Source organism: Trichoderma camerunense (assembly GCF_050948025.1).
Source record: "Trichoderma camerunense strain CBS 138272 chromosome Unknown V8C40scaffold_2, whole genome shotgun sequence".
Lineage (NCBI taxonomy): Eukaryota > Fungi > Ascomycota > Sordariomycetes > Hypocreales > Hypocreaceae > Trichoderma > Trichoderma camerunense.
This window is the reverse complement of record NW_028145368.1, coordinates 1,277,152-1,290,361: the sequence shown is the minus strand read 5'-3', so window position 1 is coordinate 1,290,361 and position 13,210 is coordinate 1,277,152. Positions and strand designations below refer to the sequence as shown.

The 13,210-nt window shown below is 49.2% G+C and overlaps 4 protein-coding genes across 4 annotated transcripts; 3 read left to right on the top strand and 1 right to left on the bottom strand.

The window, feature by feature from the left end:
- Positions 1–864: 864 nt before the first annotated feature.
- On the top strand, positions 865–2,736 carry V8C40DRAFT_96035 (t-SNARE). Its single transcript, XM_083223664.1, has 3 exons — positions 865–1,512; positions 1,602–2,183; positions 2,292–2,736. Exons 1-3 carry the CDS (start codon positions 1,441–1,443, stop codon positions 2,634–2,636), a joined length of 999 nt encoding a protein of 332 aa, XP_083077826.1. The 5' UTR covers positions 865–1,440; the 3' UTR covers positions 2,637–2,736.
- Positions 2,737–3,504: 768 nt separating this feature from the next.
- Positions 3,505–6,269, bottom strand: V8C40DRAFT_96029 (uncharacterized protein). Its single transcript, XM_083223663.1, has 3 exons — positions 5,869–6,269; positions 4,252–5,662; positions 3,505–4,191 (listed from the first exon to the last, which is right to left on the bottom strand). The coding sequence occupies exons 1-3, from the start codon at positions 6,046–6,048 to the stop codon at positions 3,944–3,946; spliced, it is 1,839 nt and encodes a 612-aa protein (XP_083077825.1). The 5' UTR covers positions 6,049–6,269; the 3' UTR covers positions 3,505–3,943.
- A 743-nt stretch (positions 6,270–7,012) lies between these two features.
- On the top strand, positions 7,013–8,346 carry V8C40DRAFT_96057 (aminotransferase class IV-domain-containing protein). Its single transcript, XM_083223665.1, has 3 exons — positions 7,013–7,054; positions 7,112–8,064; positions 8,130–8,346. The coding sequence occupies exons 2-3, from the start codon at positions 7,358–7,360 to the stop codon at positions 8,239–8,241; spliced, it is 819 nt and encodes a 272-aa protein (XP_083077824.1). The 5' UTR covers positions 7,013–7,054; positions 7,112–7,357; the 3' UTR covers positions 8,242–8,346.
- A 224-nt stretch (positions 8,347–8,570) lies between these two features.
- On the top strand, positions 8,571–11,544 carry V8C40DRAFT_232861 (uncharacterized protein). Its single transcript, XM_083213227.1, has 6 exons — positions 8,571–9,029; positions 9,089–9,337; positions 9,399–9,521; positions 9,579–9,730; positions 9,796–10,324; positions 10,378–11,544. The coding sequence occupies exons 1-6, from the start codon at positions 8,928–8,930 to the stop codon at positions 11,233–11,235; spliced, it is 2,013 nt and encodes a 670-aa protein (XP_083077823.1). The 5' UTR covers positions 8,571–8,927; the 3' UTR covers positions 11,236–11,544.
- Positions 11,545–13,210: the final 1,666 nt, after the last annotated feature.

Here is a 13,210-nt window from a genome sequence, read left to right as displayed (position 1 = left end):
CTAGAGCAGGAAGAGGAGATCAATTGATGCAAAATACATGTACCAGAGGATGTAACCGCTACTACTGTACGCCCTGGATGAATACGAAGCTACAGACCCCTGCCCATCATCTGATCCTACAACATCTGACGTGCCGCTCCTCGCATGAGTCGTCCAGTATGTCTTGGAGCGCAATTCGGCGCAATTACAAACAAAATAAATGGATGGGATTGTCTCATTGCTGTGCTTTTGCGTTTGATATGGATAGCCAGCCAGGACAGGCCTTGAAGAAAAGGTTATTTCCCTAACTGCGATCGACCCTGGAGCAAATTGGATTATGTTTTAGTGCCTCAACCCGTTAACTAGTATCCGGCGAGGCCACTAACTTGAAGCCTGGCTCTACTGACGCGCAATGATCACATCCTCCGCCATGCCGTCCATTGGCTCGTTTGGGAAGCCCAAGCCATGGAATCCAGGCATGGTTCATGACCATGACTTTGATGCGCATCGATTGGCGGGCGCTTGGGCCACTGCAGCTGCTCTATTTGGCCTCTATGCAAATGGCCCTGTGGAGCTGTCAAACGATGGACGTGATGATGGCAGAAGGGCACCTCCAGGGCTCACATATTTAGCGGGCTGCGTAATGGCGCCAGTTGCTAACCACTAAGCACAACCACTAACCACTGGGCGCAGCGCGCTGACAAAGGCTCCGCTGATCCGCAGCAAAGGGACCAGACGCTGGGCCAAGCTTTTTCGTTCAAGGACACGCCGGAATTCTGCAGTGCAGCCTCGGGTCGCCGGTAAGAACGAGAAGAAAAATTGAAGCAAGCCACAAGCTCTCTTTTTTGCCTTGAATTCGTTGCTTGGTAGTACAGTTACAGTTTTCCAATCCCTTCCACGGCATCCCAGCCACTATCTATCCGGCGGCTTAAATTAGCAATCGCCCGTACGTCATCCCCCGGGGTCCTTCTGGTTCCCTTGCCTTGCCTTGAGCCTCTGGTTACATCTACCACTACATCTGCATGTACCTCCAAGATTCCCGTCCAGTCAATTTTTTTTTTCGGCCTTACTTTTCTTCACCTAACGTACTCGTACAGTAGTGTTGCGCCTCTGCCATCTGCCGCTTTAGGACGCGCAAAACAAATTGCCGTCCTGACCTCTTTTCTCCTCCTCCACCTCCGCACCACCCGAAGCAGCTCTCGGTATAGCTATTGCTGGTTTGTACTGTACTGCGAGCCCACCCACCAATTAGAGCTCTGTACTCGTACTGGTCATTCTTCTCGAACCCTTCAAGCACCAGACCGTCTCTTCCGTCTTCACACTCTATTCACCACCATTCCCTGCGTAGCTGCGACACCGCAAGGCCAAGCTTTCGCACCTGCTCTAGTCCCTTTGCCTAAGCATCATCACCACCTCCATCACCAGCGATAAATCAAAAGTTCAATAGACGCTCTTCCAGCAATGTCGGGGCAGAATCCTTATTCGCAAGGCCCTAACCAGGAGTCTGGCTACGGCGGCGGCGGCTATGGTCAGGTAAGCAGAATCGTCTCTGCAAGGGCGGTCGTGATCCGCGTAAAGCAAAGTATTGAACGAGCGATGCTAACAAAAATTGCGCCTGGCAGCTGAACCCATATGCCACCAATACGAGCGACAACGCTTCGCCGTACAACACCGGCAACAACTATGAGCTGCAGGATTACAACAACCAGGGCGCCGCCGGCAATGGCTACTCCCAGGAGCAGGGCGCCCGGCCTTCTGTTCTGTCACAGCAAGACTTCCTCAGCCGCGTGCAGACCCTGCGCAACGACATCAAGGCCCTGACTGGCGACATTGACTTCATTGGACAGCTGCATCAGCGCACCCTCAGCGCTACTGACCAGGATGCGAACGAGCAGCTGGATCATTACGTTGCGCAGACGCAAATCCGCAACACCGCCATCAAGGACGGCATCAAGGGCCTTGAGCGCGACCTGCTCAAGACAACAGACGCCTCTCGCACCACTAAGCAGACCCAGCTCGAGTCGCTCAAGACCTTTTTCAAGTCCGAGCTCGACAAGTACCAGAGCATTGAGCGCGATTACCAGGCGCGCTACAGGGAGCAGATTGCGAGACAGTACCGCATCGTGAACCCGGAAGCGTCGGAGGATGAGGTGCGACAGGCCACAGAGGCCGACTGGAGCAATGAGGGTGTTTTCCAAACAGCTGTAAGTGATTTCCTCCTTCTCCGAAGGCTCGGTTTTACTCCTTTCCCGCGTCTGTTTGTGTGGAGTGTATAAGCGTAAGCATTGCTGACCTAGCTCTTCTCTCTGCAGCTTCGCTCCAACAAGACTGGCCACGCTGCCTCTCTGCTTGGCAATGTGCGTGCTCGCCACAATGAGCTCCAGCGCATCGAGCAGACTCTGTCCGAGCTCGCCCTCCTCTTCCAGGAACTTGCTGCCATGGTTGAGCAACAGGAGAACGTGGTTGTTGCCGCCGAGGTAAACGCCGAGAACACAGTCCAGAACATCGAGAAGGGCAACGAGCAAGTCAGCCAAGGTATCGAGCATGCCCGCCGCACCCGCCGTCTCAAATGGTGGTGCGCCTTCATCGTCTTCCTCATTTGTCTCGCCATCGCTCTCGGTGTTGGTCTCGGCGTGGCCTTGACCAAAAACCATTAATCGGGCCAATGTCCCAATGTGCTTTTGTTCCTTTTCTTATTTCTCAAACTTCAAAGGGGGGAGCCTCTTTCTATGGCTCACGGGGCGTAATTAATTTTCCTTTTTCTTTTCTTCTTAGACCATGAAATATGTATCCAACTGCCACTGGGAGAGCACTACGCCTCTCCGCAGCGAACGACTATTTGTACAACCTTAATTCTTACTTTGAGACGCTACGCTGGGGGAGAAGGAAGATGGAGAGTAGCGTTGATTGCAGCGGCGAGTGATGGGGAGAATGAATAACCCGGCGAGGAGAAAAAGCAGATTGCGTGAAGATGAGAGGAGCCGATTTGATGAATCTTAATGCCATGAACTCTCGGATGCTGATGACTTGGGAGGACGGACAAGGGAAGGGGGGGCGGGAGTTCATGTGGTCGGTACGGATGAACATAGGATAGGGCTTTTTATAACTTTATGAAGTGGACAATGACGAGGATTTGTTTTATGAGAGGAGTCTCTTTTTGCCTGCTTCCCCGGTTCGTACAAGTGATGATAGTAATACATCCATCTGTCCATCTGTCCATACACACACAACCCCATGCTTTTGGTTCTTCTCCTCATACAACTTTTAACAAATGGTGACAGATCCAAAACAAACAAAACAGAAAAAGAAAGAAAGGAAAAGGAAAAAATACAAGTACAAATACAAAAGATCGAGTACTTCTTGACACCATTACATATCGAAGGACGTAAGATGCCATTATAGTATCAATGTACAGAGAGGTTTCATTTCTGCATTAACAAGCGAATTTTTTTCCTCCATCGATTTTTCCCCCCGTGATTTTCCACACACTCCCTTCCCCTTTTAAGGCTATCCAGTCCTTCGCACATTTCTCTCTTTCTCTCCTGTGCTTCATTCATTCCCCTTTCTCTCTTCCCTTACCTATACACCCTGAACCATGACCTAAATCAATTCCCGTAAAGTGTTTGGTTTTAATCATTGATTGATTGCCTTGCGCCAGAGGACCGAGAGAAGAGGAAGGCGGAATGCGAGCCCGAGAGAGCAGAAAGAAAGAAAAACTCCAATCAGTTTCCTCCAACTCTGACATCGTTCCAGTTGGCAGTATAAAATATGTTGTGCCATGTACATCGGTGTTACATGAGCACGCTAGGTTCATAACTTGTCACACGCAACAGCCTGTATCTGTGCATGTGCGTATCCGAGGGCTATCCTCCTATCTTTGTTCTCTCCGATTTTTTTGTTGTGTTTTTTTCCTTGACATTGGGGATGTATACCTATTCGCCCGGCATCATGGTTGAATGACAATCTAAGGCATACGCAGGCCGGGAGCGCCGCCTGGGCCGCCTGCTAACCTTTCTGCCAGCTTGGGGTACTTCTCCGTCACCTTGACCTGGGTTCGTGTGGCCTCGGCGTATGAAAGAGCGTTGACAATCTCGCCCTCGGTCCGGGCAAGCTCGGCAGCGCGCTCGAAGTACTTGAGCGCCTCTGTCACCTTGTTCTGCTGCAGCAACAGCTGTGCCATGGTAGCAACAGCAATGTCACACTCGGGGTCGACTGCAGATAATGTTAGTATTTGTTAGATAGTGGGGGGTTAAATAAACAGGGGATACTGACTGATGAGCGCCTTCTGGCACAACTTCTCGGCCTCCTTGAAGTCTGCGCTTGACTGGAAGAGAGCCAGAGCCTTGTTGATGAGGGGCAGCACGTTCATAGACATGGGCTTGGACTGCTTCTCCATCTCCATGGCAGTGTCAAACTTCTCAATGGCTTCGGGGAAGTTGCCCTGGTCGAGCAACAGCTCGCCGTAGTAGTTGTAGACGTCGGGGACCTTGGGGAAGTTCTTGATGCATCGGCGGAAGGTGGCCATGGATGAAGCAATGGAGCCCATCTTGTACTGCGTGACGCCCAGCTGGATATGGGAGAAGATGAAGTCCTTGTCCAGATCGATAGACTTCTGGTAGTCCTTCTGCGCGCTAGCAAGGTCGCCCTTGATGAAGTGAGCCTGAGCGCGGTGGTAGTAGACATCGGGATCGTCATTGTCCTGCTCGAGGGCCTTGTCGAACTCGGCGTCCGCCTTGTCAGGCTCGCCCAACTCCAAGCTGATGCTAGCTCGCTTGATATAGCTCTGGGTCATCGTGGGGTCGAGCTCGATGCTCCTGTCAAAGTCCTGGGTGGCTTCGGCGTGGTTTCCGAGCAGGGTGCGCATAGTACCCCGCAAGTTGTAAGCGAGAGCTTCATGCTCGCCGAGATCGCCCAGTTCTATGGCCTTCTCGAACGCTTGCCTGGCCTCCTCGTATCCTTCAGCAGTCTTCTGCTCCAGTCCCTGGAAGCCGAGCTGCAGCTGTCCGAGACCGGTGTCGACGGGAAGTTCGACTGAGTCGTCAAGAGCAGCCGGGCGAGGCTTCTGTCGGAAGCTCTGGAGGTAGTTGCCGACGAAGATGGGGCTAGGAAGCTTGGCGGGTCTGGATGCCATGACCTCCTTGGCCTTGTGCTCGGCGAAGACCTTGAGCAGTCTCTCGACAGCCTGGGCAGTCGCCTCGCTCTTGAAGTTGTCGATGATGCAAGAGGCAGTGAAGTCGAGCAGGGCCTCAGAGTACATCTTCAGGTGCTCGTAGGCAGTAGCGCGACGGTTAATAGCCTTGACGTAGTCAGGGTCCATGGTGATGGCAGCCGTGGTGTCCTCGACGACCTTTTCCCACTCGCTCATGGCGCTATAGCAGGCAGCTCGGTTAGAGTAGAAGACAGCATCGGGCTTGCAGAGAATGGCCTGGGAATAGAGCTCGATGGCCTTGTTGTACGCCTTGTCTCCGTATGCCTTGTTACCGGCCTGCTTCAGACGGGCGGCGTACTGCTCTCGAACCTCGGAGGTCAGCTGCAAGACAGAGGCCTCGTCGACTTCCGGTAGCTCGGATTCGGTCTCGACGGTGGCTTTGGGCTGTGAGGCCTTTGTGTCGGCGGCCTTGCGCTCGGCTTCTTTGCGCTTCCTCCTCTCTTTCTTGCTGAGCTTTGGTGATGCATCGGACTTCTGTTGCGAAAGGCTCGAGTCAGAACACAATACACTTTCTTCACGTTCATTTCATCTCCCTGTCCATGCTATCCGGGATGTTTTTCCCCGGCCCAATTCGGCGACGACGGCAGCACAGCTGTGCGATCCATATGTCGTCATGCCTAATCGAGCATCGCATCCCCAGACAACCCCTCTATGTTATGCAGGCAATGCGCAAAACGTACCGAATCGGAATTCAAATAATAGACAACTCCAGCACCTGTGACGACAACGGCCACGCCGGCAATGGTGTAGACGACGGCCTTGTTCTCTGAAACCCACGAGGATATCCTGTCCCAGGTGGAAGAAGAGCTCGCGTCGACGGCAACAGCGCCCGGAGGCATTGACGGCAGCGGTTGAGACATGCTGAGGCGAGATCAAGAGCGCTGCCAGGTCTAGAGATATGGGCGACAGACGTTGATGCTGCTGGGATAACCGTCGATGATGTCGGGGCGCAGGAAGAGCTGCAGCAGCTGGGCACGCGCAGAAGAACAAAGAAATGATGGCACAGAAGGTTCAATCGTCTAGTCGAAATTTCCACGGGCGGTTACTAACCCACCTCTGAAGCGATTGAGCGCAAAAAACCACCCACTTGGATCCCAGCCCACTGAACCTGCCTCTGCTATTTTTTTTCTCCACCAGCCTCTAGCCGCTGAGAGAGAGAAAAAAAATCAAGGCTGGAATACGCACCACCGGGGCGCCTGGAGGTGCCTGAGGCAGCGTCCAATCTCTTCTTCTTGAAACTACACGGTACATGTACTTTGATTTCAATGTTTGAATATTTATTCATCTTGCATCTCCTCCAAGCTATTCTACTGCATGCCGAGGTTTGACATTACTACGTGATTGATTGGATAAGGTATGATATGATGTCGATGACATGACTAGGTTGTTAGTACTAGGGCAGCGTCTGGTGATATCATCGCAGCTGGCGAGAGGCAAAACCGCGGCCGGTCGCGGATAAGTGTCCCGTTGATTTGTGTCATATGCCCATCCGGCCATTGGCCCATTACACGCTGCGAACTGTAATAATTGATCCATTCCAATTCCCACGTCAATTAAAGCTGTAGTAATATTTCAATCTGCAAGACACCGGTAGCTGCCGGTTCTTACATACAGGTGAAGCTGCCACTAATAAGACGATGATGACCAGGCAGAGCTGCATGTGTGAAATATGTACATGTGCCCGAGTTGCCAGCCTGAAAAGGCCGTTCGGCTTCCATCGCAAGCCGCGGTAATTCCTAAAGCCGATTCGTCATTATTTTCATCCTGCAAAGCTCTTGCATTGCCCGCTAAGTGGCTGCTGTCCAATTTTTATAGCCATTTGAACTTGGGTACATGTAATTGGATGCGCACTTTGAGATGCGCACTGTGAGCCCCTCCAAAGCTCCGATTCGCGAGAGCTGCTTCTAATATACATGCACTTAGTGAGATGGTCCTATTTTCGGAAGATCTTTAACCAATTTTCATATGAGATTATATATAGACTTATACCCAATTCATTGTCCTTTCATCTAACCATACACACCTTCACTCATTACTTGACTGCGATATCAACAGGGACACATAGTGGCGCAAGATTCGGACTTCAAACTTGAACAGTCAGTCATACAGCGACACGCTCAAAGGCCACCACATTCACCATCTTGTCAGTGCAAGAGTTAATTGGTCATCATGACGGACAATTTTTCTCTCTTTACATCTCTTCGGTATGACCCTGTTTTACTAGAGGTTGCCTCCAAGGACATCGATTACGCTGGATGGAATACCGCCAACCAGTCACCATTCTACATGCTCGACTATCATCGAGATCGTATGCTACGGGCAGCAACCCATTTCCAGTGGGACAAGGCTGTCCAACTTCTCTCAGGCCAGGAGGGCTTGGAAACATTGGCCAAGGCAGCTGAAGAATTCATCGGTCCATCCCAAAAGACTCCGCTTCGTTTCAAAGTTGTTGTTAGCCGTGAAGGAATTATGAGCTTCGAGAAGAACAACACAGCTCCAGTTGGCATTGAGAATCTATTCCCTCTGCGACTACCCTCGCCTGGTGCTCCATCCACTCCCGGGGAGCCCAAGAAAACTCCATGTTGGGCAGTTGTGCTCGACGATGCTCAAACGGCAGCGTCAGAATACACACATTTCAAGACGACAAAGAGGGAAATGTACGATTCTTCCCGTCAGAGGCTCGCCATTGCTCTAACCGATGAGCGGGAGGTCTTATTGACCAATCAAGACGACGAATCCATCATGGAAGGAAGCTTGACAACGCCATATTTCTGGCGAGATGGACAATGGGTCACTCCACCAGTTTCTGCGGCCTTCAACCCTGGGGCTGGAAGTGGTGGTCAAGACGGCACCTCGAGACGATGGACCTTGGAAAGGTGAGCTGCCAAGCTCCAACTGAAACAAATTATATATCTTGGATATGCTAACGATAGAAAAACAGGGGCCTAGCTATTGAGCAACCAGTGTCTGCGAGTTCTTTGGTTGATGGCGAAGAGTGCTGGATTAGCAATGGTGTTAGGGGCTTTATTGCTGGCGCTGTGCGTCTTAAATAGTAACACTGGGTCTACGGTTTGAATAGCGACACTTTGTTCTTCCTTGAACAGTAAAAAATAGATAAAATAAATCTTTAGACGGTGTTTTTCTATTGAAAGGAATCCTGATTTATTTGCTTTTCTCTTTGGCTGTGGTAATAATGCGTAAGGAAATGTGATTTGCCTGCATATATAGGGTATGTTTAATATTGGGTGCGTGCCTGGTGATCCAGTGGAGATGAAGTTGTAGCCATTAACAACCATAGTGTGACCTTGTTTGCTTATGCGACTCAAACGAGTAAAAGTCCAATCAGCTTCTCATCAGATTTATTTGCTTTTTTTTTTTTCATTTCATCTTGCAAAGTGATTCTGATTGGTGATTCTATCTATTAGGCATCAATAACTACATGTAATGTAGCTGAGACCTGCAGACCGGTGTAGACCTGCATAGTGGCGGTCGCACCTCTAACAAGCGATCAAATCCTTTCCATAATACGCGTTAGCAGAACCGCGTCCATTTCAACTTCTTTACAACCTCCACCATCTACAAATACGTTACAAGCACTGCATTCTCAGAATAAAAGCGACGCGCTGCCATTTTGCATGCCTGAGTTTTAATTATTTTCTGCCCCAAGCTGGTATCATGTTCTATTGATTCAACACATATCTTTTCGGGATCTATCAGCTAGAGTGCATGCTCAATCATCATGTCGTCTGATGGCGGGGTTTCAATGCAAGAAGCTATTTCAGACGGCCGTGCCAAATATGTAGCCCAGCGTTACAAGCAGGCCCTTGGTTCTTTCACTGATGTTAGCAATCATTCATCTTTAATATTGACCTATGCAGCCTCCCTGCTAACTACCTTCAGGCTATCAAGCTTTGCCCATGTGAGATAGAAAAGAAAAAGAGGAAGCGAAGCGAGTCAGTGACCCAGGAGCTCGACCAAAATGCAGAACCAGACCAAGAAGCTACCAGTTTGCCAACACTCGAATGCGGCAATCCTCTTCATATCCAAGCTCTCAACTACCGAGCTGGAACATTTGAAAAGATCCCAGATCTTCGTCGAGCGCTAGCTGATGCGCGGAGGATGATGGACGTTGCGCCATGCTCGCCCGAAGTATGCATCCCTTGAACAACCTCATCACCCATCGCAACCTCTAATTGCTTATCTTATTCAGGGCTATCTTCGAGCAAGCAAGATTTTGAGGATGGAAGAAAACCCAGTAGACTCACTCAAAGTATTGACGGATGGCATTCTGATATTTCTTGGAAGAGGCGACTTTGAAGTCGATGATCTCCGAGTACGTTTGTTTATCTTAAGATTTTGGCTCAAAAATAGTATGCTGACAAGGATAAAGCGTCTTGACAAAGCTCGAAATCCCCTCAAACCGAAATTTGCCAGGATTGACCCCTTGGGTGACTTTCTGAGTCTTAGTTGGATGTCAAAGGCTCATCTACCACCGGAACTTATACTGGATATATTTGGCCGCTTGGAACTATCAACGCTGTGGTACGTCGCACAATAACTTGATCTGTTTTGGTCAAATGCTAACCCAAAGATATTGTATCGTCTAGCCAATGTCTGCGTGTCTCCAAATCTTGGAAGAACGCATTGACAGCGCCAGCAAGTGCACAACTTTGGAGATCGCTCCTATTCACTGGTGCTTCAGTACCCAAAAAGCCCATTTCATTCGACTCCCTAAAGAAATTGCTCTCCTACTCATCGAACAATATTAGGGAGCTTGTAATAAGCGATGCTCGCAAACTATACCTGGATCGGAGGAAATTCAACGCCTTCTTGACTGCCGGAATCAGACTGGAACGCTTGGAGGTAATTAACCCGTGTGAAGCCCTAGATCTCATGCGACCTCCAACCTATCTCAAATATTTGAATCTTGAAGGATTCCATCGTTTCTACAGGCCTGGTTCTGCAGGCGCGGACCCCTATCGGACCTTTCTATTGTCTATTGTTCGTAATATAGAGACTCTCATTCTATCGGGACTTCCTAGACAATGGTTCGGCGACATGGAGGTGCCTCTGATGCCTAATTTGAGAAACCTCAAGTTGTCCAAGGGTAGAGAACAACCGTGGACATTGTCTGTTGTAAGAAGTTCAAATCAACAACAGTCTTGGAATCCTAAACTAACTTATCTCAGTGTGCTCTGTTGAAAAGTACTCCCCAGCTTGAACAGCTCTATTTGGATAGCCTCCTTTTGGATTGCAGGCTTCCAAACGGTGAGGAATTCGACAGCAGCTGTGTTCCCAATCTCAAATCTGTCACCATTGTGGATCTGAAAGTGTTAGTGTTGGAAAGGGGTCACAACAACCTTTGGCTTCAGCAGGGCCGATCATCTGCCCTGGAAGCGCATAGATGCGTAACAGCTTTGAATGGCGGAAAGCAACTCAAGGCTCTGGATATACACTATAACTGGCAGTACACCAACACTGAACAGACGGCCAACGATATATTCAGTCGCATGTACCAAGACCCTTCATACGAATACGAAAATCTAGAGTTTTTGCGCTTCTCCAAGCTGGTCTTGGCTCCAAACCAAGCAGAGAGGCTGTTTGGATCGTCTATAAGTTCAGGAAAACTATCTTCGTTTGATATTTGTTTCCCTCTCCCCAGATACAGCGAGGTAACCGGGCAAACGAGTTGGGAACACATCCTGAAGTATAAATGGCTGGAAGGGGCTGAGAGCATTCGATGCCTCGGCATCTATGACTTCAGCTTCAAGACTTATACGAAAGGGTTAGATCACCCGCTGGTCCAATTTCTACAGACGTTTCCGCTTCTGGAAGAGGTGAAGCTGGGGTCAGCCAATTCTGGGCCCGCAGAGTACCTGCTCACGGCCCAAGATGTTATAAAGTTCGTGAAACTGAAACGCATAGAAGTTGCGGATATATCTGGCGAATCTTTTGATAGAATTCGGCGGCTGGCGAGACAAGAAGGCGTCAGCCTGACCTGGGAGGCTCAGAAGCCAAAGTGGCCTAGGAACTTCAAAGACAGTTAGACACAGAAGAGAAGTCCTTGCAGTCATTTATGGGTGTGATTTTCTTAGGATGGAGTACGGAAACTTATGGTAGTGATGGCAGGGCAAATTGGATACACGCAACATCAACAGCGATCGGTATGATGACTGAATATGCATACTTTATGAGGATAGCCAGGGCAATGGTTAGTGGGATAAATATTTACACTTTTAAGGAGTTACCACCATCATCGTTATGTATTATTACGATAAATCTCTTTCGCCCCCCCTTTTTGAGCTTGGAATTAGAAATGGTGGAAGACTCATCTGTATGCTTCCATCAGTTCCCACCCAATCACTCCACGCCTAGAGCTTGTGTGTTTCTATCTTCTTCCATTACACAACACATTGAATGTTATATACCGGGTAGCTGAGAATACCGGTGAGCATTTGTCAATTCACTGAAGATATCTATATGGTCAGAGCTGGATAGGCGCATAATATGCTCTCAACGTTTTGCGTCATCACATGGATGAGGTGGCATTCACTCCGCCAGCTCTACGGGTAGTTGCTTGATCTCTTATATCAGTTGACTGCTCACCAGTTTACTTGGCTATATAAACTCTCGCTGCCACCCCGAGTATGGAGAGCTCTTTGCCTCTTCAATTTACTCACTACGACACAACATTTGCAGACAACGTGTCATGATATCGTGAGGCTTGAAATGTCTTTCTTCAGCAATATGGACTGCAGAGAGGAAGACCAGGCCTTTCACACTCATACACCGACATTACGCTGCTGCTATATGACCTCGCGTTCTTATTGCAAATCCGTCTCTCTGGCTTACTGTTGAACCCCTTCCCCTTTGCGGGATCGAATCTCTCGGTTAGACAACGTCCCAATGACAGGTGAGTTGGTTGTAGAACTCCCATTTAGCCAAGAGAGAGCTCAGAAATCGCTGTGTACGTCCCATTGCTAACTTGCTCATGTGCAGCAATGGCTCCCTTATCCGTACAAGACCGGAGAACACGCTCGTGGAGGATACAGAACTTCAAATACAGACTACATACCCGTGCAGCTCTCAAGCCAGTGAGTAGAAACCCAGATAACTGGTAACCGCCCAGCGACTAACACAGAGAAAAGCACCAGTATTCACACCGAAGTACATATACAGAGCCATCGAACACGAAGGCAAAAGGAGAGCGACTGTTCATACGAATACCCCCCAGTATAAAGAGCTATAGAGAGCTATAAAGGACCACTACGAAATCCTCTACGAAGCTCGAGAATACGACGCGTGAAATGATGTCGAGTCTCGACAAGACCCAATTGGAGAAGCTTTGGAAGCTGCATAAGTTGACGAATCTCAACGACGACCAAGTGCAGAAACTGCTGCAAAACCTCGACGAGAGTGCCTTGACTAATGATGATACTGTTCTCTGTCACTTCGTCCAACAAATCTTGCGACTTGGCCAGCACGCACAGCGAGGAATCAATTCCCCCCACCGACAGCCAGTGGAATCAGACCCAAAACAATATTCCGGAATAAGTTTAGAAAATACTTTCGGCAAACAATTCTAACTCCGCCGACCATTAATTTACGTACATGACGTTGGTTCAGCAACGCGTTTACCAAAACTCTCAAGGTCCGCTGCGGAAGTGGCTCCAAGTATCCCTATTCGAGTGTGGCATATGATTCACACATCAACCGAGTTCTATTATGATGATGACGAGCCAATTTGTGTCTCAACAGAAATTTATTACAATGAATATCACCTATATGGGTCACCGATCAGACACTTGTTCTACCATCGAGGCAACTATACTTGTATAATACCGACCTCATCTCTGGAACACCCGGCATCTGCTACTGCTCGAAGAGCACTTTACGTGGCAGATATGAAGACCATAAATGGAAGAGACGCATAATCGGCCACGGTTCATCAATGGGTCATCGAAGAATGCAACAGAAGCCACCCGCTATCAGCTCAGCCTCCCACCAACATGATATTTGTGG

What these genes read in the sequence shown, in the direction of transcription:
- V8C40DRAFT_96035 (XM_083223664.1), top strand. Translation starts at nt 1,441, where the DNA reads ATGTCGGGGCAGAATCCTTATTCGCAAGGCCCTAACCAGGAGTCTGGC. An exon ending in GCGGCGGCGGCTATGGTCAG is followed by an intron (nt 1,513 to 1,601) that starts GTAAGCAGAATC and finishes TGCGCCTGGCAG; the next exon opens with CTGAACCCATATGCCACCAA. An exon ending in AGGGTGTTTTCCAAACAGCT is followed by an intron (nt 2,184 to 2,291) that starts GTAAGTGATTTC and finishes TTCTCTCTGCAG; the next exon opens with CTTCGCTCCAACAAGACTGG.
- V8C40DRAFT_96029 (XM_083223663.1), bottom strand. Translation starts at nt 6,048, where the DNA reads ATGTCTCAACCGCTGCCGTCAATGCCTCCGGGCGCTGTTGCCGTCGAC. An exon ending in ATTATTTGAATTCCGATTCG is followed by an intron (nt 5,663 to 5,868) that starts GTACGTTTTGCG and finishes CTTTCGCAACAG; the next exon opens with AAGTCCGATGCATCACCAAA. An exon ending in GTGCCAGAAGGCGCTCATCA is followed by an intron (nt 4,192 to 4,251) that starts GTCAGTATCCCC and finishes CATTATCTGCAG; the next exon opens with TCGACCCCGAGTGTGACATT.
- V8C40DRAFT_96057 (XM_083223665.1), top strand. Translation starts at nt 7,358, where the DNA reads ATGACGGACAATTTTTCTCTCTTTACATCTCTTCGGTATGACCCTGTT. An exon ending in AGACGATGGACCTTGGAAAG is followed by an intron (nt 8,065 to 8,129) that starts GTGAGCTGCCAA and finishes ATAGAAAAACAG; the next exon opens with GGGCCTAGCTATTGAGCAAC.
- V8C40DRAFT_232861 (XM_083213227.1), top strand. Translation starts at nt 8,928, where the DNA reads ATGTCGTCTGATGGCGGGGTTTCAATGCAAGAAGCTATTTCAGACGGC. An exon ending in TTGCGCCATGCTCGCCCGAA is followed by an intron (nt 9,338 to 9,398) that starts GTATGCATCCCT and finishes TATCTTATTCAG; the next exon opens with GGCTATCTTCGAGCAAGCAA. An exon ending in AACCGTGGACATTGTCTGTT is followed by an intron (nt 10,325 to 10,377) that starts GTAAGAAGTTCA and finishes AACTTATCTCAG; the next exon opens with TGTGCTCTGTTGAAAAGTAC.